At 38.3% G+C, this 22,943-nt stretch overlaps 4 protein-coding genes across 4 annotated transcripts; 2 read left to right on the top strand and 2 right to left on the bottom strand.

The window, feature by feature from the left end:
* The first annotated feature begins 2,360 nt into the window (after window positions 1-2,360).
* On the top strand, window positions 2,361-4,913 carry LOC114732850 (ubiquitin-like protein 5). Its single transcript, XM_028920220.1, has 2 exons — window positions 2,361-2,656; window positions 4,493-4,913. The coding sequence occupies exon 1, from the start codon at window positions 2,368-2,370 to the stop codon at window positions 2,653-2,655; it is 288 nt and encodes a 95-aa protein (XP_028776053.1). The 5' UTR covers window positions 2,361-2,367; the 3' UTR covers window position 2,656; window positions 4,493-4,913.
* Window positions 4,914-8,507: 3,594 nt separating this feature from the next.
* Window positions 8,508-10,602, bottom strand: LOC114732849 (uncharacterized). The gene is made up of 4 exons (XM_028920219.1): window positions 10,393-10,602; window positions 9,732-9,843; window positions 9,399-9,482; window positions 8,508-9,083 (listed from the first exon to the last, which is right to left on the bottom strand). The coding sequence occupies exons 1-4, from the start codon at window positions 10,515-10,517 to the stop codon at window positions 8,994-8,996; spliced, it is 411 nt and encodes a 136-aa protein (XP_028776052.1). The 5' UTR covers window positions 10,518-10,602; the 3' UTR covers window positions 8,508-8,993.
* Window positions 10,595-22,937, top strand: LOC114732846 (aquaporin PIP2-2-like). The gene is made up of 5 exons (XM_028920216.1): window positions 10,595-10,611; window positions 21,661-21,969; window positions 22,056-22,351; window positions 22,505-22,645; window positions 22,779-22,937. Exons 2-5 carry the CDS (start codon window positions 21,684-21,686, stop codon window positions 22,896-22,898), a joined length of 843 nt encoding a protein of 280 aa, XP_028776049.1. The 5' UTR covers window positions 10,595-10,611; window positions 21,661-21,683; the 3' UTR covers window positions 22,899-22,937.
* On the bottom strand, window positions 14,040-15,500 carry LOC114732847 (uncharacterized). The gene has a single exon (XM_028920217.1). It carries the CDS (start codon window positions 14,903-14,905, stop codon window positions 14,405-14,407), a length of 501 nt encoding a protein of 166 aa, XP_028776050.1. The 5' UTR covers window positions 14,906-15,500; the 3' UTR covers window positions 14,040-14,404.
* Window positions 22,938-22,943: the final 6 nt, after the last annotated feature.

The raw sequence follows: 22,943 nt of genomic DNA, 5'->3' as shown, positions 1-22,943 counted from the left end.
GAGTGGTTAATGTCAAATCGGGACACAGAGAAACAAAAGTGGAGTTGACTTAGCGATCGAATTGATGAGATAATTATGCATGAGATGACTTGCTTGATGGGACACCAGAATCACAGAAATGGGGGGTAAAAATGGAAGCCAACCCATAAAAATAACAAGTAAGGAATGTAGAAGCCGGATTTTAAGCACCCAGCGCACTAGTCAGGTGATTTCCTTTTCCTTGAAAAACGAAAAGTTCAACCAAACCCTGTAATTTCCCAGATCTGGAGCTGGATCATGTGGAAATGAGTTCTGTTACTGGTTTGACATTTCCAATGAACTCGAAATCATGGAAGGAAAATGACCTGGAAGGAGGGAATATATATATATATATATATATTTCCAAACTGGAGAATCGCAACGGGATGGATGTTAATAAAAATGTCTGGAAATGTTGGCTTAACAATCACGCCACGTCGCCAAGCAAACGGGAATTTTTAATTTTGAACCTCGAGCAGAAGAAGACGTAAAGGGAAGGCTTGAGCAGTGTTTTGTTTTGTGTGGATCGAATTGAGGTGATGGGAAACTACCTGCCAGGTGCATATTGCACTTGCACCTTTTCACCTCCTTTCTATCCATGCTCCGCTTCACGGAAAGCCGTGTGTTTTCCTCTTCAGATTATTTTGATTCTTGTTTATTGATTAAAATTAATTCTGATCATTGATTTCTATTAATAATTATACAGGAAAAATCATATTAGAGATGTCTATACTTTCTCTCAATTTTTAATTTAATACCTATATATTTTTCTTAATTAAATCATTTAATTTTATTTTTTTAATAACATTAGCTCTTATAATTTTGTTCTATTAATATTTTTAGTCTCTATGCAAATGATAACAATATTAATAGAATAAAATTCAAAATTCAATTAAGAGAAAAAAATACAAAAGTTCCAACCTAAAAAATTAAAAGAAAGTATAAGTATCTTCAAAATGGTTTGCCAAATTATATACTCCTCCGGTCCTTATTATAAGACCCAATTTGACTTTTTATTTGGTCCTAATTATAAGACCCAATCTATTTTCTCTCTTATATTTATGCATTTTTTTCCAAGATAATCCTTCTAATAATGATAGTTTTAGCCAATATACTTAATTAGCAAAGATATTTTAGGAATAACAACATTTATTTATTATAAATAACCAACTTAACTTACTTCCTTAATCTCCTCAAATAAGTCAATTGGGTCTTATAATTAGAACCGGAGGAGTATTTATATATGGCAGACCGTGCAGACCAGGATACAAATAAAAATTAGTAGAAATGCCGGGGTAACAGGCCGATGAACGAAATGAGGGAATGCTTCTTCTATTCTACCCCGTCCTTTTCCTCCTTTTGGGCCGTTCTTGAAGCCCAATCCTTTTTGGTCCAAACAATAACAAAACTGTAAGACTCCTCCGATCCTATTTGATTGTTAAAAAATGATTTTAACTTAAAAGATATCTGAAAATGAAATCAAAATAGTTAAAAAATGATTTTAATTTTCTAAATTTTTTTTTAAAAAATACCCATAAATTCAATTTTTTCCCCAAAATATCATTATATTTAAAATTGTTTATTGTAGATATTAGTCCTTTTGGATATTTTTGAGAAATTTTTACTATCTTTATATGAACTCGTGATTTATATTTAGTTTTTTTAAAATTGCTAATTTTTTCAATTAGGTGGGAGATTATACTTTTTTCAGGCCATGTTGCAGGAGCTCTTTTTAAGTTTTTTTTAAATGATAAGTACAATTATTATTTTTTAATTTAATTGGAAATCCTATTTGAGAGACAAGAAATCATGTTATTTTTTTTTTTAGCAAAAGGTTTAGATGAGTTGAGTCGGAAAGTTTACTAAGGCCAGGCATGCCTCCAAACTCAAAAGGTACTTATAGAGGTATTTACAAATCGCCTTTCGACAAAGTTCTCATATCAATAACAAAATCTGAACTAACACTTTCAAGCCAAATTCTTATCAACTAAACTAACTTTTATGGGCCAAACATATTATATTTTAAAAAAACACATCAGCAGCAGTCGAGCAAGGTCAGAAGCTCTGGCCAAAATGGGTTTTACCAGCATGACCGCCTATGACATAGCTTGAGTACTCTAGTGCAGAAAGATTTACAGGGATCGCAATCCCTACTACTTAGTTTTCTCCTTTAGGCTTTTAGCCTTTTTGTGTATTAAAAAAAAACGGTGGCCCACCATTTCTTGGGCTCACTTCACCGACTCTGAAGGCCACTCCAGAAGTCGGTTGAAAATGTTAAGAAGCCCGCTACGCAAGGAATCCTTAAAAAGTCCTTTTTGCTATATAAAGGCCTAAGGTCGGCTGGAGGTAATGTTGTGTTTCGTCGACTGCAAGGGATTGGGAATTAGGGTTTCAGGCTTTGTTACGGAGTCAAAGATGATCGAGGTCGTGTTGAACGATCGATTGGGCAAGAAGGTCCGGGTGAAATGCAACGACGATGACACCATAGGCGACCTGAAGAAGCTGGTGGCGGCGCAGACCGGCACCAGAGCTGACAAAGTTCGCATTCAGAAGTGGTACACCATTTACAAGGATCATATCACTCTGAAAGATTATGAAATTCACGATGGCATGGGCCTTGAACTGTACTACAATTAAGGTGTTTTTTCTTTCCCTTCATTTTCTCATGGTTGTCATTCGTAAATTGTTCTGACTTTGTCTTGTGGCCTGGCTCTTGTGACGTCTTAGAAATCTTATGTCTTGTGTGAACTATTTTGTCATCGATGAACTTGTAATTTCCTCATAATTGTAGTGTTTATGGTTACGGATTCGGCGATCAGTGATACTGGAACAGGCAAATATGTTTATATGACCGTTTGTCAGAACATCGACCGATTATAGAACCATTCGATTTTGTCGGTTTGATTCCAATTGTTTAGCTTGTGCCTCGAAAATTTCCAACAATTTGTTTTTGTTAGAACAACCGCAGTACTTCCATTATTCGAATTTATTTCTTTGTTGTGTGAGTTGTATCTCAGAAATGATATTTACTATTTGTCAGCGCTTTCCCTGTGGACATGCGTGAATGGTTGATATTTGATTGTGCCAGTGCGGGGGGCCTAAGGGGAAGAAAAGGTTAAACAAGTACTGGGGGTTGTTTATTTTCAATTTATTTGCTTGCACTTTTCGTTGTAGTTCATCATTGTATTAGCTGTAGTTGAACCTGGCTAGTTGCTGGGATAATATTCAGTGTGATTGTGGTGTCACAATCAGTGAAGCAAGGACGCTGTGCGCATGTCAAGTTCATGTTAGGGTCGCTGCTTCTAGGACAATTATTTTTTCTTTCTTGTAAATGAAGTTACGCTGGTTGTTGATTGCTTCATTGCTTGGCAAGATAAGGAAACGTTGACACCATTTAGTGGATTTCTATTGTCATGGAATGTATTGTTTTTCAATAGTGTTGTATTATTCATGTTCTCTGGAGCACCTCTGCACTTAAGCATCTTCTGTCAATTAGCTTGTTATCTAAGCATATAGCTGGAAGTACTTTACTCAATGCGTCAACAAGCTTGCTTTATTGTCCTGTTACAAATATGTCCCATGATACATGGAAGCTTTATAAGATGTTGATGTTGCCTTATGGGGAGGTGCTGCTCGCCTTCATATGGCATTCTAGGAATATGACGTGAGATTTTGAGTTGATTTCAGTTGTATATTTTTGAACAGCTTGGCATTTTCTACCCATAATCAGAGTGATTACCTGATTAACGAGGTTATAATTTATGAATTTTCTGTGGTCGTCTATCTTAAGGTGAAAGGAGCATTCAGTGCCATTGCTAATTATGCATTTAGAGGTGCATATTCTTCATATTCATGTATGAATTCTTATCATTGCATCTATGGTGTGCATATTGTAAGTATTTGATATTTTGTGGGGAGCTCGTGTTTCCTCTCTCCTTTCTATGAAATAGCTAACTTCAGAAGCTAAACATTAAGTTATTTGATCAAGAAACAATATGAGCATATTGCGGTTTATCTTTTCCCTTCATGTTCCTTTTCTGTACAACAGCTCTTTTGGGATTTCTTTTGGGCGTTGGAAATTTAAACCACATGAGCCTTGAGCCGAATGATGCTCATTTTTAAAAGGCCGGTATGTTGTATATCGAGTTGCGATTGGAAGGGTGGGGACAATTTTCATGCTAGAACCGATGACTGATCTTGATTTATGGGTGATTTATGAGAGAAATTTTGCATACGCCCATATGTATTTCTGTCTTCTGTGGTGTCTTTTATATGCTGCTGAGAACTAGAGTAGTATGAGCACCTGGAAAAAGGACTTGGGATTTTGGACTGTTACCAATTTGATTACAAGTAACATATATGCCTATATCATAGTTGAAACACCTAAACGTGTTTTTTTTTTAATAAAAAATAATAATATATGTTTCTTTTCGTAGTCTTACATTATGGTAAATTGTTTTCCTTTTTGTTTCAGGGCCTTTACATGGCTAGGAGCTGGGAGCAGTGTCGACCCTAGGATCTCTCTGTAATTTATGTATACTGGTAGACTTGTTGGCTTGGAATAATGTATCTATATATATTACTTGCTTCTGGGTTTTACATGCCTAGACTGTGATCTAATCGCTCTGATTGGCGAAGTGTCTGATGATTGCCAATTGCTTGTCGCTTCTTCCTCCTTTCGACATTTGCCTCCACCTCCTCCTCCTGGCGGGGTTTGGGCCCATGCTTCCGCCATATCAATTTTCAGTGAAGTGTACATTCAAACTCCTATGAATGATGTTATGGTGTGTCTAGATTGGAGTTTACAAATTTGATTCTGGTTGCAATTAATTTTGGAATCAAGTTATTGGAACGTGATGTGTTTAAATACTAGTTTAAAACTGGTTTTGATGAAATGGAATATGTTTAACGTGTGATCATTAAAAAGGATATATGGTAATATATCTGTTTATAATACCTTTGTAAGTGAATTTAGTTATCAACAATGATAATAATTTCCCTGGTAAAACAAGAACAATGATAATAATTTTGAAGAATTATTTATTTGTTTTGTAACGAAAGACTATTTAAATAGTCGATGATATGGATCATTGATCAAAATCAAAGGGATCACACGATTCTTAAAATAAATAAAATAAAAAAATGTGATTTGGTACATGATATGTTTAAAAATTCATAAATACGCTTAAGATGTGGTTCTAGATTCCTAGGCTGACTGAAAAACTCGTAGCATTACTTTCGGTCCTTGTTATAAAATTTTGTTTGTAATTTATAAATAGAATCAGAATTAGTATTAAAAATTGAACGAGCTAGGTTGGATTGAAAATCAGCCAATCAGTCACCTGGTCTTGTTGATGGGAAGAACTTGAGGTGATTTGATAGATCTTAGTCAACTAAGGAGAAATCTAGTTAACCCAACCAGTTTAGCGGGTTAACCAGATTTTTTTTTTCTCAAACAAGTTTTCATGTTAAAAATTATTAGTTTAGTGACTAAAGGATTGTAGATAAAAATATTTTATCATCATAATTCTATTTTGACATCATAATTCTATTTTGATAATTTGCTAGAATGAATATTTAATAATTTTAATTGTATAATAATAGGATATTATAATATAATAATAAGAAAAATTGAAAAGAAAATGTGAGTATATGGTTATTTTGTTAAAGATATTGAATTGATATTTAGTCTTTTGGATGGTATGATGAGAATTTAAATTGATTATTATTTTTATTTTTTCTTTACATGTTTGATCTTAGTTTAACTTTGGTCTGACTTACTAATTTTTAAACTACTATCACGACCTGTTTAGAGGCCGGATTTTCAATACCTTAAAAAAACCTTTTACCTCAGTTTTCTTCTGACCCTAGCACGCTGATAGACTCATTCTTTTCTCACTCTCTCGACCTATCCTTTCTTTCTCTGCTTTCTTAAACCTCGTCCTGCTGATCCTTTCGGCAATTCCCAAACCTTCAAACGTCACTGTGTTTTGAGAATACAATGAAAACTAATCATGTAACAATAAAAGAAGATGGGGGAAAGTGGCTAGTTGGTAAGAACCGAGTGTATATATTCATAGATGCAACAACGAAACTTGTCAATGATGGCGAAACAAGTGGTTGCATTTTAAGCTCCATGAACTTGAGTTATTTCTGGTTTCTGGATTGTTATTTTTGCTCATTCGTGTTGAATATTGTGTCAGGATTCTTTTTGTGGGTGCCTAATGAATCAATAAAAGCTTTCCATTTTGCATCGTCCTTCATTATCTGCATTCGATAACATTATCGGTAGCTGAGGAGAATTTTAATTTCACCAAAAACTGTAGTCTGATAGAATAACCAAGTTCATGCAAGCTTGTCTGCGAGCTTCTTCCTAACACATGGTTTCCGAACCACATTTCAGAATGTTGCAAGAGTTTGGTTCAATGTACTAACAAGAGTGGGTGGATATCAATAAGGACGATCTATGTCGTGCATAAAATCTGATATTTTTGAATTTGGCTCTCTTCATTTATTTTTCCGCCCACTTCGTCCCCATTTTCCATCTCAAGTTCTCAACTTTTGGATCAAATTTTGAATGGTTAAAATTTAATATGCTTTTTATTTTTCTTAATTGATTCAATTGAAATTGTCAACTCATCCTTGAGAGACCCAGGGATGCTTAACTTCTTGAAAGTGAAGATTCTTCTTTCTTGGTAAATGGATTTTTGTAGAGAGGCCTCATATAATTTGGGAGAAAATTTATTTTTTTAATTAACTTTTAACTCATTTATAACTCGGTATTTCAATTATGACTCCTGTGACTCAGTCTCTAATTCTAATTATTCTTGTTATATATAACTCATCCTACGTGGCAAAAAGCGAGAAGCCGTGAATTGATTAAAGGGCCAAACTGGAATCATAATTTATATCTATATCTATATCTATATAGGTTATTGGTCTTTTACAAATTTTGTACACCTCGCGTGCCAGTGCTTTGATTTGAGGAATTGTGAAATGATTTTGTTGTTACGGAAGCATATAATACGGAAGCTGCTCAACTTCTCTACTAAATAGTGAGGCGGGTATCACCACCATCCCACTCTTGCTACTGATCTCTATTCTTTATTGTAATGGAAGATTTGTCATGACACTTCTGCCTTTCATTTGATGACTGCACTCCCTCTGTCCCCCCCCCCTCCTTTCATCGGGTGGGATGTGCGGTTATATCATTTCTAGAGGGTAGGACTTCGATATCAATTTGTCAGTTATGTTTACCTATATCTTTGACGGTGACGGTTTTCCTATTCTTCTTCATTTTAATTATTTTTCCAGTGGCGCATGAATGAGTAAGAGCGTAAAACGCTACAGGTATCACGAAAGGAGGGACCGGTGGTCAAGGTCAAATCGTAGCGATTTCGGTCATCATAAAATTCTAATCAACTTGAGGCATTTGGCCCCCCCCCAAAAAAAAAAAAAACACAATGAGAGCAGGATTCTTCAGTTTCAGTCTGCGTTTGACCAAAAAGGCATGGAACTATTCGACCTTAATTGCTGGGAGGGCATTTTGTGGAACGTTCATGTTTGTTATTTCAATTTCTTAGTTCGTGTTTGTTATTTTACGACTTTATCCTTACCAAATTGGCCGGTCTCAGGAGTCGTGGGTTAATGAAAACTGAAAACAAAAAACACGGCGTTACACGAGAACAGTGCTCGGATGCTCAGAAATCAAGAATAGCCGGCTCACATCATAACTGAACATCTTACATTAATTATTAATCTTAGACGAGGCTGTATGTGACGGGCATGACCCGAGTACCCGACCCTTACGTGTTGCTCTAACCCATTCATCCTTATTCCTATATACAGACGTATTAATAATGCTCTTACCCAACTCTGCATGTAAAACTTGCTGTTTATATGGTCTCAATCATTATGTCCAGCAAACATCCCCAACGTAGAGCTGTAATTTCCAAGGACGTAGATGAGGATGATAAATCTCTGTACAATTGTGCAAGGAAGTACGACATCATCGGGAAACAGGTAAAAGTGTTTGCTGTTGGGCCTCAACACTGCGAGGCTAACAAGCACATGTTTTTACATCTTCAATCTTCCTCCAGTAAACCAACTCATACTTCTGCTGATCTAATATGCTTTTCAGTTTGATGAGTTGATGGGGATAATGAACAATCCAACCAATATACCAAAGTCGACGAGGGTAAGATATATTCTATCTGGTTGTTCTAATATAGCTTACACTTCTGCTCAGTCTATTGATCTATGGACTGTCTAACAGAGATATGCTATATTTGCTGTGCAATGTATATTCATGGGCCTACCTCTTTCAATTGTAAATAGAGTCGAAAAGAGAGTGCTTTTGGCACAAGCAAGACTGCTGGCTCGAGCCAACCTGAAAGCAATGGAGCACTAGCAGAAGCAGTCACCAGATTTCTCCATGAACTTAGAGTTAGCCCCACAGATTCTGGCTCGTTCTCAAGCAGCACATAAGGTTGTTTCCAAAAGTAACGAACAAGGAAGTCAGAGCCTCCAATCACTCACCCAAAATTCTCTAGTCTAACATACAACTATCAGTGAGTCAATAACTCTCGTGTGCAACAAAACAATCCATTAGTCAATAACTCTAACAAAACAATCTATTTTTTCTTTGGACATAATCTGGCTCCAAAAACTGGAATGGCTGCAAAATGAGATCATTCTATTTGGCATATATAAACAACATCATAAACTATTAGGCATTCATATTGGCATTCCCTATAAGTGTGATGGTCCAACAGAATGGCAAAGATGAGGGTGTGAGCTATGTAGGACCAAGGCTGAGTGAAGTGGCAGATGATGTGATTAGTCGTACAATAAAAAATGGCTGGTGCCTCTTGCAATCAAAATTCTTTCATGATTGGAAACGAAGGGCAGGCTCCAAATATCTGTAGATCATTCATGCTCAAATGGCCACTTCTTGAACGTAAGGCTTTTAATCATCAGAACAATGATTGTGTTAGACACCTTGATTTTTCCTCTTCAAGCTCTCGTTTTAATGTTTCCACCCTTTCAAGTAAGACTGCATTCTCCTGATAATTTAGAAGGTCATAGTACATTCAAAATGTCAGAATACAAGTCATGCATAACAAAGGAATCAAAAAGGCAAGCTGAAATTAAAAATAAATGAGAAGGGGCAAGGAACACAAACATGAATTTTTTTTAAACAGAAAATAGAGGCAGCTTTAGATTTAATACCATCATTGAATTGACAGCTAAATTGGTAGTTAAAAAATAGCAGTTCATACAAACATTGATTAAATGGTTTCCAGTTTCTCTAGCACAGAGAAGGGAATATAAGGAAGCAGAAGAAAATATATCTCAATTCATAACTTATCAAAATATACCTTCCGCAGTACTGCCAGTTTATGATTAACACTGGAAGCATTATCCAACTTCAGAGAGGAATCCTTATTCTTCCCCATACGCAACTGAAAGGTAGTTACAAGAAGGACATTGTGGGAAAAAAAATATCAATTTCTCCTCGTTTAATTCATCAAGTACCAAGACGAGTTAAAAGCGTTTGATGTGAACAAGCATATAGCCTTAGCTTATCTACCAGCTACGGATAAACAGGCGGAGGAGTAAAGTACCACCCATAATTGTAGAAGAAAACTGAAACAGAATCCTATCATACACACTGTAAGGAGAAAAATGAAAATCCAATAAAGAATGCATACCGCTTGAAGTTCATCAAAACATTTCCTTGCCTTGTCTACTTCCTCATCATACTTTAGCCTCCACTCAGCAGACTCATCCATTGCTTCCCTGTTAGCCAGATCAAACTGTCGTCTGCAAGCATTTGAGAGAGTGGAAACTCATTGTACAAGAAACTGGACAATAACTTTAAAGGTCGTTAACATAACAGAGAAGCGCGGGTTTAATTCTGAAAGTAATCTTGAAATTTCATCTAGTATAAGCCAAAAAGATCATAATTCTAACCAGCACAGGGACCTTCTTCACAATGGAAGTCCGCAATTGGTTTGAATTAAATCCGGCAAAACTTAAAAAGCATATGAATTACTTCTGCTGATGGGTTTAACTATGCACCATCAGAAGAAGTCAGCAATGCTACGCAGGTATGGCCATCAAAAAGATAGGGGGACACTTTAGCCCTCTTGCCGAACGAATAAACAAGAGAGCTTTGTTTCTTTTTTTCTACCGCGGAAGAAAAGCATTAGTTCCAAGTAAGTCTAATTCCACCGTCAACATTGATAGTTTTCAACGGACCGAACTGAGACGAGAGCTAAATTAAATTGGCGATCTGAATGAATGTAAACTGTAGCAGTCCAGCGATTGTGGAAGAATAATGTTGAGAGTAAATTGATGAAGAAGACGAACCTTAGTAGCTCGGTGTCTTCAGAAGAGACACTATAATCAATAGCCCAGAGTCTGAAATAGACGGCAGTTCCCATAAGCATTAGAAAAGCCAATCCCGCAATCAAAGACCTCCTCCTTCCCCCCATCGTTCCCTTTCCCCTCACACTATCCCGGCCGCAGCTCAGATTAACTTCGGGGGAATGCTTTTTCTTTTCTTTTCCCCTCTCTCTCTCTCTCTCTGTTTTTTTTTTTTGGTGGGGCGAACGCCGGAGGATGCTATTGGTAAATGGTAACTTTCCAACAAACACAAGTCGTTTTTCCTTTGAATTCAACACCACGCAAGAGTCAAGGCTCTAATAGCGAAAATAATCGAAGAGAATTTTTTTTTTTTGGTGGAGCGGGACAAAATTTACTTGAATTTTTATGGGAAAGAAATTGGCTTGGGGCGCTTTTTCATGTTTGTCATATTTTATGCTCGTAATCTTTAGAAATTATGGTGCATGCCTAGAATATGCAGGAAAATCAAATTTTTTGTTGCCATTTTGTGGGAAAATCAATTACATGATATTCGAACCAGGAAAAGTATACAGTGCCCCGAAAATTTTGAAACTGCGCATAACTTTGGCGTGTATTTTTATTAAAGGGTAAAGAGTCAACATAAACTTTAATCCTTCATATTTATCTTCACGTTGGTATTAGTGCCCTGAATTTTAATCTATAGGTTTTGATATCTTAAGTTTTTTTTTTATTTAGTCAAAATATTGGTTCCTATAATTTAATAAAAATTTGGATCATTTTGCTTTTTGAAAGAGCAAAACTTATAATTTGAAACTTAAAGGACTAAAATCAAAATAAGAGTAAATTTGAGGGATTAAAGATTATATTTATCTAAAAATAAAATATAAAAATAAATGTGCGTTTTCGGGTAATCCTTGCAGGCTTTAAGTTGTAACATGAACCGGAAAGAACGTGGCGTTGGACTGTTAGTTGCGATCCATTAGAGCAAGTCCAATCTAATTTATCGTCAGCAACAAGCTTGGGTTCTTTCTTGCCGGACCCATCTGCCCCGCCAAGTCAATCAAAGGACCCACTGTCCACAATACATGTGTCCTTAGTTGCAGGGGAATTTTGTTGCTGGAAATGACTCCAAATAACCTGTAGAGATGGTTAAACTTAAGAAAAATTAGATATTTTTTTATGAAGTTTACATAATGATTAATGTTGCAGCCGGAGTTGGTGAAGTAAAGGGGAAAAACCAGGGAGACAAATCAAGCACTTGCGCCCCTTGTTTGATGGTGTCACATTAATTCCCATGAGAATCAATTAATTATTCCTGGTTTCTTCGTCACCGATGCGGACGCACAACTAGCGTACCAAAAAATCAGACTGGTTACTGAATGGTTCAAGATAATAGATCAAGAGTTAGTGAGTCAAACCAGAATTAAACTGATGAAAAATTAAAAAAAATTAAATTTTTATCAAGGACTAAATATTAATTCATTACCTTGAATTACAAACAAAATAATTATATACTTACAATTTATTTAATAAATTGACATCATAGTGGAGTATTATATTAAAAAAAAATCACTATACATTAATCCAATAACCCTGGCAGACTATTAAAATAGATATATGATAACAAAATATTCCTGCTTACAATCTATTAATTCCTAAACTAATGAGTATCAATAGTTTAAGAGAAAAGAAAATTTTTTTGACTCAAAATAATTTTTTTTTTATTTTAAAAAAAGAGCAACCGTGTTAGCTGGTTTGGTCCGGTTTATATCAGGTTACTTTGACTCCAAACTGTATGGTCAAACTGAACCGGTTACTTGGCCGGTTCTGGGCTGAAGCCTAGGTTTGCATACCATGCGCACAACCTTCCAAAATACTTCCATTTTTCTGCGTTTTTCATGGAAGACTGATGCTTGTTGTTGAACACTTTTCTTGTCCAATTTATGTCACTTGATTGCCCACGCCAGCATGCACCCCCCTGACCCACCAAACAAAAAAAGAAACAGAGAAGGGAAATTCGAGGAGAGGGTGAGTGGGGAAAGCTTTCGCTCCCTCTACTGTCTGAAGGAAATCCTGATCGTGAATAGACTCATGTGAAACAATGTCAAACAGGAGCAATGGCCAGACTAGCAGTTAATAATTCCAACTAAACTATCCTAATTACCCAATTATAACTTTGACTAAATCGTTTTTTTAACATAAATTCTCATATTATTATGCTCATACAGTCAGCTAGATTTCATTCTTTTTCTTCTGATCTCCGGCATTGTTTTAAAACACCCGGCTGAAAAACAAGCAACAAACGCTTGATCTAACTAATCACACATTCTCGGTCCGCCATTGCCTAATTTCTTATAGACTGGCTTTGCATCTTGCAATGGATGTCTTTTTCCTTTTTATAGTTACCCTCTGAGTTATTATCTGTATTTCCTCCAATGACTTTATATTTGGAACCGCTTTCATCACTGAACAAAAAGCTGAGTTACTCACATTTAAGTTGTTGGTCAATTTTATCATGTTTTTTATTTGGGGAAAAAAAAAGGAAAGAAGGTCCGATGACTCGTTCAAAATTAACACGGCATTAACGATGGTCAGCAGGAAAAAGTTTTTTTTTTTTTTTTTGGGGCGCCGGAAGTAGGTATGAGTTTGAAGAGAGTTGGCATTACCAATGTCGTCAGAAATAATAAATCTTGACAAAATTTTAGGAGTGACGAAAATCTTATCCAGAAAATTTGATTTCTTCCTTGTGGGTTTTCTTGGGGATAGAGACACCACGCATTGTTGGGTGTGTATTTAAATATGGGTGAATTATTCAGAAGTTGGAATTGCAAAATCATGACTTTTTATTATTCAGAAGTTGGAATTGTAAAATCATGACTTTTAATTCAATCCTCCGTCAACTCTATCCCTTTTTTTGCAAGATCTGGAAGTGTTTGTTATATGAGAAAAGTATTTTTAAAAACACTTTTTTATAAATTAAGTTAAACTCTTTTACGTATTTATTTTGTATATCGTAAAATCACTTTGAAAACTCATAATTTAGAGGGTGTTTGGGAAGCCCAATACATATTTTTCAGAAATACTTTTCCGTAAAATGAGACAAACTCCTCCATATATTTATTTTATATATACTGTAAAAGTACTTTTAAAACTATAGTTCTAAACAAGCTGAAGAATCCGTTTTCAAACAAGCTGAAGCTCTGCCTTGTTCGGCCAGGCGGAAATACACACACATATGCGGGCGTATATAAAGACTATTTTTTTAAAAAGAAAAAAAAAAGTATTGTCTTCCCTATTCCATAAGACTATAAAAAATAATTAATAATTAAAAACTATTTTTTATTATATGACGATATTATGGATTTTGATTTTCCTTGGATGGAACCATAGAGGTTTAGCATTGTTAATCCGGAAAAGGGCGTGACCTGAATTTTACTCCAAGGCGTATGTTGTAGCTAAGCTGTGCCTTTCTCACCAACGTCAATCCATAACCCATCTTACTCATTGCGTCTCCCCCTCCCTTTTCTTTCTCATTCCGCCGTCAGTGACGTGCTTCCTCTTCCCATCATTTTTTTTTTTTTGCTTTTTAATTTCTTTGCCCCAAAAAATGAAAATTGCAAAGACAGAGCTGAACATAGAGTCTCGTGATGGGACTTCAAAGAGCATTCATACAAGCACGAGGAGAGGAGTGGTCCTGGTTTTAAAATCCTGTACACACAAAATCAAGGAGTCTCATTGTCAATAATAGTCATAAGCGCTCCTTAACTTCCTACTTAAAAAGTCGCACAACCTAGCCAATAGTCTTACATACAGGAAGACAAAAGAAGGACAAAATGTCTGTGAAAACACAGAGCATGATGGTGGTTTTCCGAAACAGAGTAAGCTAGACCAAGACGACAGCCATTAGATGATCATATCGTTTCCTAAATCAAAATTGCCCAAAAAAAAGGTTATCGCTTTCCGATCAGGCGATCACCATCTCTATACTCTAATGACTGTGATGTGAGATCGAACACTAATCTTCAAACCCCACTTTCTTCCAAATGGCATTTCTGACCCTGCGCAGGTCTCGCCCTTTGAGGGTCCTCCCGATCCCTTCGTGCACGGACAGAGAAGCCCCTCTGGTCCTAGCCAGATACTCATGCGGAGGTATCTTCATTTCTCCGTCCTCCTCGCCCTCGTCTTCATCGTCAACGTCATCGTCTCTCTCCTTCTCACGGTGCTGTTTATACTCCTCCTTCAGAATCTTAGACCAGTCCGGTATGTTCAGGGGTAACGAGGCCGATCCCCCTGGGTCCACTCTGCCGCCACCTTCCACCTTCCTGGAAGGTATCTTCAGACCCGATCGCGAAATCGACAAAACCTTCTTGCTCTCTGACGTGTCGCCGGGGACATTCCAGATGTCAGCTTCATCAAATTCCAACACACCCTCTGAGGATTTGGGGTCGAAGCGGATCTCTGAGGTTTCTGGAAATATGTAAGTTGACCGGGAGAGGAAGCTCTTCCTTGAAGCCATTGATGAAAAACCAGGACTTTCGAGATGCGTTTATCTGCGTCTGTGTATATCTCTCTCTATGTATGTATCTATCTCTGCCTCTATCCTTCTCCAGCACTCTGTTTCCTAGTAAGTGGTTTGGCCAAGTTTTCATTTGATGGCGCCTTTTATTTATAATAATAAGGGGCTTTGGTGCGAATGGATAAAGGTCTCCATTTGTACGCGTCAATGAAGAGGGAATGCTAGGGTGCGAGCGGGTTCACGCTTGTTGACATGAGCCCAATTCAGATACGGACACGCACGCAAGCGAAGAGAAGCCAGGGAGGAATAAAGACGAAGCTATCCGGAGACGGAAAGGAGTGGAGACGTGGACCAATGAAGTGTGAGAAAGGTCGAGGATGGGAAGATGAGAAGATCCATGTGAGATGCCAGGATCGCGCCAATTGTGAAGTTTGTGGAAAAAGGTAGACGGAAGGCGTGGGCTCCACCGTGGCCCATCGGCCATCACCCCTGAAGAAACGATACGGTTTTCGGTTCACAATATAATACGGATCATTTTAATTAATTTGTTAGAATTAAAAAATAGCAATTAAATTGTTAAATTTGTCTTAAATTGATTTTTTTTTTAAATTTCTTCATATCAAATCAAGTTGTGAAAGATTTAAAAAAATAACAAGTTACATTTAAACATCAGTTTAAATACAGAAACAATATTAATAATTACGCATTAATTACTCTCCTATTGATTTTTATTTTAGCCATATTTGTTATTCTAAAAGCGATTCATGTCATGGATGCTTGTTATTACCCGGGGGGCGGGGGGAAACAAAAGAAGATATATAGTTATATACTTGGATCTATCCGCACACCTCACGCTGATTATGCCCCTTCCCAACAAAATGTTCCAATTCCACAGCCCTCCATCTAATTTTTCCATAGTCAATTACTTATCAGATGTCCCCGAAGGGACCCATAATTAATTATGTCCATTGCTCTGGAATTTCCATCACCTTTATTTATTCCTTCCCCAGAGGAAATATCATCACCTCCTTTACTTGTTTATTATTCAAGCCTTCTGTTTCATCTGTATAAAGGATGACTTCCATTCATTCACAGTTAAAATTTTCAACCTTTTTTCTGCTTTTATTCCAAACGGTTTGCGGCAAAAATGCAGTACAATACAATAGCACCTCAGCTGTTAAGAACGTGGAGAGTATAGCACACAAATATGGTAAGTAATTAATTATCAAATGTCCAAATAAAAAAAATATTGTTAAATCATGCTTTTCTTTGTTTTTTTTATGTTTAGATGAACCGAGTCTCAAGTTCAATCACCGAATGTCTTTTGACTCAGAATGTTTATAGAAGTATTTAAAATTTGCCTATATATCAATAATGTTTTCACATCAATAATAGAATTTGAACCCATACCTTTGTAAGTCAAGTCTTCATCAATCGAATGAACTTTTGCTGGCCAGTTAAATTATAATTAGTATGCTAACACATAATTTCATGTGTTTCTTTATTCGACACCCAAGAAAGGAGCAAGGCCATTTAAAAGATGGAGAGCGAAGATGCCAAATAGGGCTGAACTGAATTAATAAAACGCGGCCCTCAAATTTGTATCCTTAGTTTTGGATTCTTATTTGAAAAGTATATGCGCAACAACACCTGGATCGATGTGACCAATAAATTAAACATAGTAATTACGAGGTTACTTTAAAACACGCATGTTTAAAATTTTACATGTGAATCTGTAGTCCTCCAGTGATATACATGCATGTGTATAAAGGAACGCAGGGCTGTTGAAAAGAAATGAAAGGGAATATGCCGATCACTGACTCAGCGTGGATCCCCAGAGAAATGAGCAAGTAGCAAATTACGTGTGGGGTTAAATGCATCAATAATTGAGGATAATCTTCACGGCGATATGTTTTGATTACAGAAGATTTACTGAATCGAGGTGAAGGGCTTGAGCAGGACAGTGGAGCAAAGAGAGAGAAAAAAGGGGAGGGGGTTGGAACTTGGAACTTGGAACTTGGGAGAAGGAATTAGGGAACGAGATAAGGTGAAATAAATCAATAATGCGGGAAAAGGGGAAGAAAGACAGAAGCCTAGACAAGCCAACAATGCCACCTAACTAACGGAGCTCTTTCTAGTTTCTACACACAGGACACTGTGGACGTAATAGCCGTCCTTGTGCTTCATGTGGTCATGCTGGTTGAAGGTAAAATAATGAATGAAGTAGGCAGCTATAAGGGGTATTTAACAACCCCTCAAAAGCATTTAAAAAATAATTTCATACATATTCATATAAAATTTTTTTTTACATGTTTATCTGGAAACCCGTGAAGTTATTTTTAAAAAGTCAATACAAATACGCCTAAGACATTTGTTATTGATGCAGCGGGACACGGGGGTTTAAGATAAAAGCATACAACAATTATGAGATAGTATGCATGAAGGGTACGTATGATAATAATAAATGGGCATGTCTGTTGGCAACTGGGTTACGTTGCTTTGTTGTGGGATGAAGGATTTGCCTCTCACCGCGAAACGTGCGTATTTTAAAGGAAAAAAGACAAGGAGGGGTTATCTCTGTTCCGTGGGAGATAGATATTCAGTCTCAGATAAGGATGAGCTTCTCACACGACATCTCACGCTTCTCATCCTCTATCCTACCCCGTTCACCCCCCGCCTAAGTAACTTCCCCCCCTGTTCTTTTTTATTTTTTATTTTAATTAACTCCGCCAAAGGCCGTTTTGATGTTTGGTGGCCATTTAAGAGAGAAGCGTGCTACTTCTCCGCATTTTTTAAACGAGTCTTTTCTTTGACTCCACTGTGCATTTCACCTCGCCTCTTTCATTTGTCCCATGAAAAAAAAAAAACATCATACACTGCATAGCCCACACGCCTCCACCATCTTCTTTAAAATATACGCATCAAATTTTTTTTCATTTTTATTATTAATTAATTATATGTCTCTCTTATTTCTTTTTTCATTCATTCTCTTTTTCACTTGCCCTCTCCATAAATAAAATTATTTTAAGAAAATAAGTTACTTTTTTTTACATATTTATTGTTTTTAGTCAATTTCGGCAGACATTTTTAGTTACGCGATTTAGTTACTTGATACTGATAACTTGAACAAGGGGAGTACATAACACAAATCAGCATGGAGTGATTGCCTCATCTTTTTTCCGTATTTTCCTTTATCATTATGTCTTGTCCCTCGGGTTGATTTTCTCTTCTGTTTTTTTTTTTTTTGCTAGGCACCTGGGTGATGAACTTGATCACAAGATAGTCATTCACGAGCAGGCCAGGCCGGTAAGTTTCAAAATATGGGCCTGACTTAACCCACTTATTGGGCTTCAAAAGCCCATTACATCCGGTAATGTGATTATTATTTCAGGATTCTTTTTTCATGTTGACCCGAAAAAGAAAAAAGGTTTCATTTCTCTTTTTGATCTCTTCCGAATATTGGCTCTGGGAAACAGGAGTTGTGCGTATCAGATAATTACTTTATTAGTTGGTGTAACAAACAACACCTAAAAAACGACGATCCAACTCCACGATGAGAGGCTCTTCTTCTCCGGTTATTTTGAGGAAGCATGTGTCTTTGATATCTGCCTCTCTTTACTTAGGCAGAGATTAAGATCCCCTTCCCCTGCGTCCCAACTCGAACCGCTGGCAGAAAATTCCGCCACTCCTCCCCTCTGGGCCATTAGATGAATCTGATGGAATCTATTCACGCATTTCCAACACACGGGAGGGGATCATATATATTGCTTTCGCATGCTTAAGGCTTGTTTGCATTGCTTATTTTAAGAGCTTATAACTTCATGTAAGTCGAGACATAAAATGTTTGAGATTTGTGTAGGGATTGTTGTGGATAAGCAAAAGGTGGGAGGGAAAAGGCTATGCAGGGGAGGAAGTGGGAGGGCTCCCATAGTGTCGGGCCATAATGGAACGCAATAATGGCTGGCTATCATATTCGTTGTGTTTGTGTTGTACCAACCCTTCCACTTCCAACACCACCAGCCATGCATATTACCCCCCCCCCCCACTCCTCTGCTACAATAATAACTAACCTCCATTAAGGTGCCCCCACGTTCTTATCACAACTTCTCAATGTGTTTCTTAATGCTACTAAACCATGCCACTATGATTCTCAGAGAAATTATAGATGTGAGTATAACGACACTGTCCTGTACCGAATAATAGCCACTGGATCGGAGTGCCCATTAAACGATTTTTCTAACAGCATTCTTTTTTAATAAAAGACCAAAAAAAAAGCTCTAACTTGCTACTTCCGACACATTATAACTTAAATACCTCCTCAATATGGAAATTAGACATGCTGCCTCGGAAATTTATATAATTTCAGGCGTTGTTCTCAAAATTTTTAGTCAAATTTTCAAAGAAGTAATCATCACACACATGTACGTGCACACAGTGAGTTACGCTTCAATCTCATTTATAATATTTATAAATTATTAATAATGTCAGCCACCTAAAAATTCAGAGGAGAAGGTTTGCGCACGTTTATTTCATGTTGATTTTTAAATACATGGGTATATACGTAGAACCCAGAAACACACACACACCCCTTTTTTTCTTGGTTAAAAAAATCCTCTGGACAGGTGCATTGGCGCATACAAGAAAGGGGACGAATAAAAGGGGAAAAAACTTCACAGCCACCCCGTCGCAAGATCAATACACGTGGGCGGATATCAGCCAATGAGCCCAGCAAATTTTGGCAAATAAATTGTATTATATTTGCGATCTGCAAATACTGTGAATGTGCGCCTTTTTTTTTTTTTTGAGTGAAAAGATATTTTATTCAACCGAATATTTACAAGAGAGTCGCCCAAAAAGGAAAAGAGGCAGTACAACCAGAAGGGACTTAATTGCGAGTATGACTAGTACAGGATCTGTGAGCCTTCATAGTGTGATCACAGGGTGCGATGACTTCGTTAACAAGCTGGTAGGGGTCCGTTGCCTCTTGTCTGGAGATTTTGCGATTTCGTGCGTCCCAGAGGCGCCAACATAAGCGACCAGAGATTGTACACCAAGTGGGATTGCTTTTGTGAGTGCTCAGATTCGTCACCAGCCATTCCGTAAAGTTACTCGAATTAAAGGCATGAAGGTGTCGATCCGGGATGAGTAGCTTCCAGCAGTTCATGGCGAGGTTGCACCTGCGTAACACGTGATCCATGTCCTCTCTTACCTCTCCACAAATGTCACACGTATCATGTTCAGACAGTTCAGTCATGTGACGTCTTCGTCTTTCACTGTTCGTGAGGAGTTTGTTGTTCATTGTCAGCCATAAGAATGTTCTTACTCTCTGAGCTCCAGGCCATTGCCAAACCAGCTTCCATTTCGCATCTTCATTGTCCCCTTCATGGGATCGGAGCATTTTATAAGCTGAGCTGACTGTAAAGTCACCCTTTGCGGTGAGTCTCCGAGTTCCTTTTGTTGGGTGATCTTCTTCAGATATTTGAGGCGGGGGGCTTACTGCTATCTGATCTATCGAACGTTCAGGTAGTTGCTCGCGGATTGCATCAATTTTCCAGTTGCCATCATCTGTCACAAAGTATCGTAGTGGAAGCTGGAGTTCCTCATCTGAAAGTGGTGCATAAGCTAGGTGATGAAGCGGGCCTAGATCACCAATCCGATGATCGGTCCAGAAGCGTACATGTTCAACATCCCCTACATTCCATTTGATACCTAGCTTTGCTTCCTCCCAAACAGCTCCCAAGTTTCTCCATGAGTAGGAGCTGTTATTGGTGCCGATTTTACCGCTTGGATTCCCTCCCCATCTATATTTTGTGGTGATGAAGTAGGAGCTATTGCGAATGTGCCCTTCTTGTGTACAAAAAATCAGCAGTTTGTAACCTCTCATTTCCTTTCCATCATCTAATAGTTTTGAAAATATTTAAATCTAAACTGTTAAAATATTAATCTAATAATTAAAAAAGGAAAGGGAAAAAAAAGGGTATATGGCTACATGAATTCTTTTTAAATTTTACCGAGATTATAAATGGCTGTTTTGTTTTCAAAGCAAGTAGTGTCAAGTGTAAGCCAAATTTTGTGCTGAATATTTGCTTCACCCGGAAGGCGGCCGGGGGATCCGTTTCCGATCCCGATCCGAGGCCGCGGATTTGCGTTCGCAAGGGTCGCTTATACGGAAAAAATGAGCTGGATGTCAGCTGGCGGGGCTTCTTGGATTTTCCTCCTCTCTCCTTTGTTTCACAGCATATCTCTCCTATCTTCGAAAGCAATATTTAGAAAGAATAATTAAAATCTTTAAATCTTATTATTGATAATATAATAAATACAAAATATTGGAGTCGAAGTAGCTTTCAGGCGCTGGCGGGCTTCGTGTCCGCCAAGGCGCCAACTCATGCTCCTTTTTGCATGTGCCTTCCCACGTTGCCCCTTCACTGCTTGCAACGCAGCCACACCAATCGCTGCCCCCTCACTCTATCTAATCCCACTTCCGTCTCCCAACGGAATATCCACTCTGCATCTGAAACCGCACACTCCTCACTTCACCCCACTTTTCTAACCTATCCTTTCTCCTGTCTCTATCCTTACTCTGCCTCCAGATTTTACTGAGCTGGGAATAGGGTTATAAGCCAAGGTTAAGGCTTTAAGGGCAGGCCCCACCTGAATCTGATACAATACAACCCCCTCTTTACATAAATACACAGTCTTATCCTCATCCTCTCCTCCCCCACCCCCCCTTCCTAACTCACAGGCTTTCTGCTCTTCTCTCTCATTCTTTGTTTCCGGCATGGCCACGGACCTCGAGGGAGCCGCTCCTCACAAGGACTACCATGACCCCCCTCCCGCTCCCCTCTTCGACACCGCCGAGCTCCGCAAGTGGTCTTTCCACAGGGCTGTCATTGCCGAGTTCGTGGCCACCCTCCTGTTCCTCTACATCACTGTCTTGACTGTAATTGGTTACAAAAGCCAGACTCACAACGGTACCGCCTGCGATGGCGTCGGCCTTCTTGGCGTTGCCTGGGCTTTTGGCGGCATGATTTTCGTCCTCGTTTACTGCACTGCCGGCATTTCTGGTAACTTTCACTCACTTTTTCTCCTTCTCTTAACGCACTGCCGAGTGCAGGGGATGATTGATTCAGTTAATTTTTGGTGTTATCAGGAGGACACATAAACCCGGCGGTGACATTCGGGCTGTTTCTGGCCAGGAAGGTGTCGCTGATTAGAGCGATTATGTACGTATTGGCTCAGTGCCTGGGAGCCATATGTGGGTGTGGCTTGGTCAAGGCTTTCCAGAAGGCCTACTACAACCGTTATCAAGGTGGAGCCAACATGTTGTCTTCTGGCTACAGCAAAGGCACTGGCTTGGGTGCTGAGATTATAGGCACCTTCGTCCTTGTCTACACCGTCTTCTCTGCCACTGATCCCAAGAGAAATGCCAGAGACTCTTACGTTCCCGTGCGTACCTCTCTTTGTCCTCTTCCCCCCCCCCCCCTACTTTTTCCTGCTGATTTACGCTCTAAAACTTGAAGCTGCAGTGAGTTATTTGCTATGCTACAAGTGTTCCAGTATGTTGTTCAAAATATTGAGGCACAGCTTAAATTTTGACAGGTGCTGGCTCCTCTTCCAATTGGATTTGCGGTGTTCATGGTTCACCTGGCCACCATCCCCATCACCGGCACCGGCATCAACCCGGCCAGGAGCTTCGGTGCCGCAGTCATGTACAACAATGAGAAGGCATGGGATGACCATGTACGTTATCTTAATATTACACATCTTCGGCTTTAATTTGCCTGATATTTCTCGTTTCGATTTCCTATAACTAGCCTGTACAAATGAAACTGCGCAAAGGAAACTTACTGCATATGGTTGGTTTCGGTTTCAGTGGATCTTCTGGGTTGGACCCTTCATCGGTGCGGCCATTGCGGCATTTTACCACCAATTTGTGTTGAGAGCTCAGGCGGCCAAAGCTCTGGGGTCTTTCAGGAGCCACTCCAACTTGTAATTCTCACTCAGCTTTGTCGCTGGGGATTGCCGATCGAGGAGGATG

The sequence above is a fragment of the Neltuma alba genome, unplaced genomic scaffold (genome assembly GCF_004799145.2).
Source record: "Neltuma alba isolate B1F8T4 unplaced genomic scaffold, ASM479914v2 tig00012939_pilon, whole genome shotgun sequence".
Taxonomy (NCBI): Eukaryota; Viridiplantae; Streptophyta; class Magnoliopsida; order Fabales; family Fabaceae; genus Neltuma; species Neltuma alba.
The sequence above is the reverse complement of the archived record's forward strand: the minus strand, read 5'-3'. Positions and strand labels throughout refer to the sequence as shown.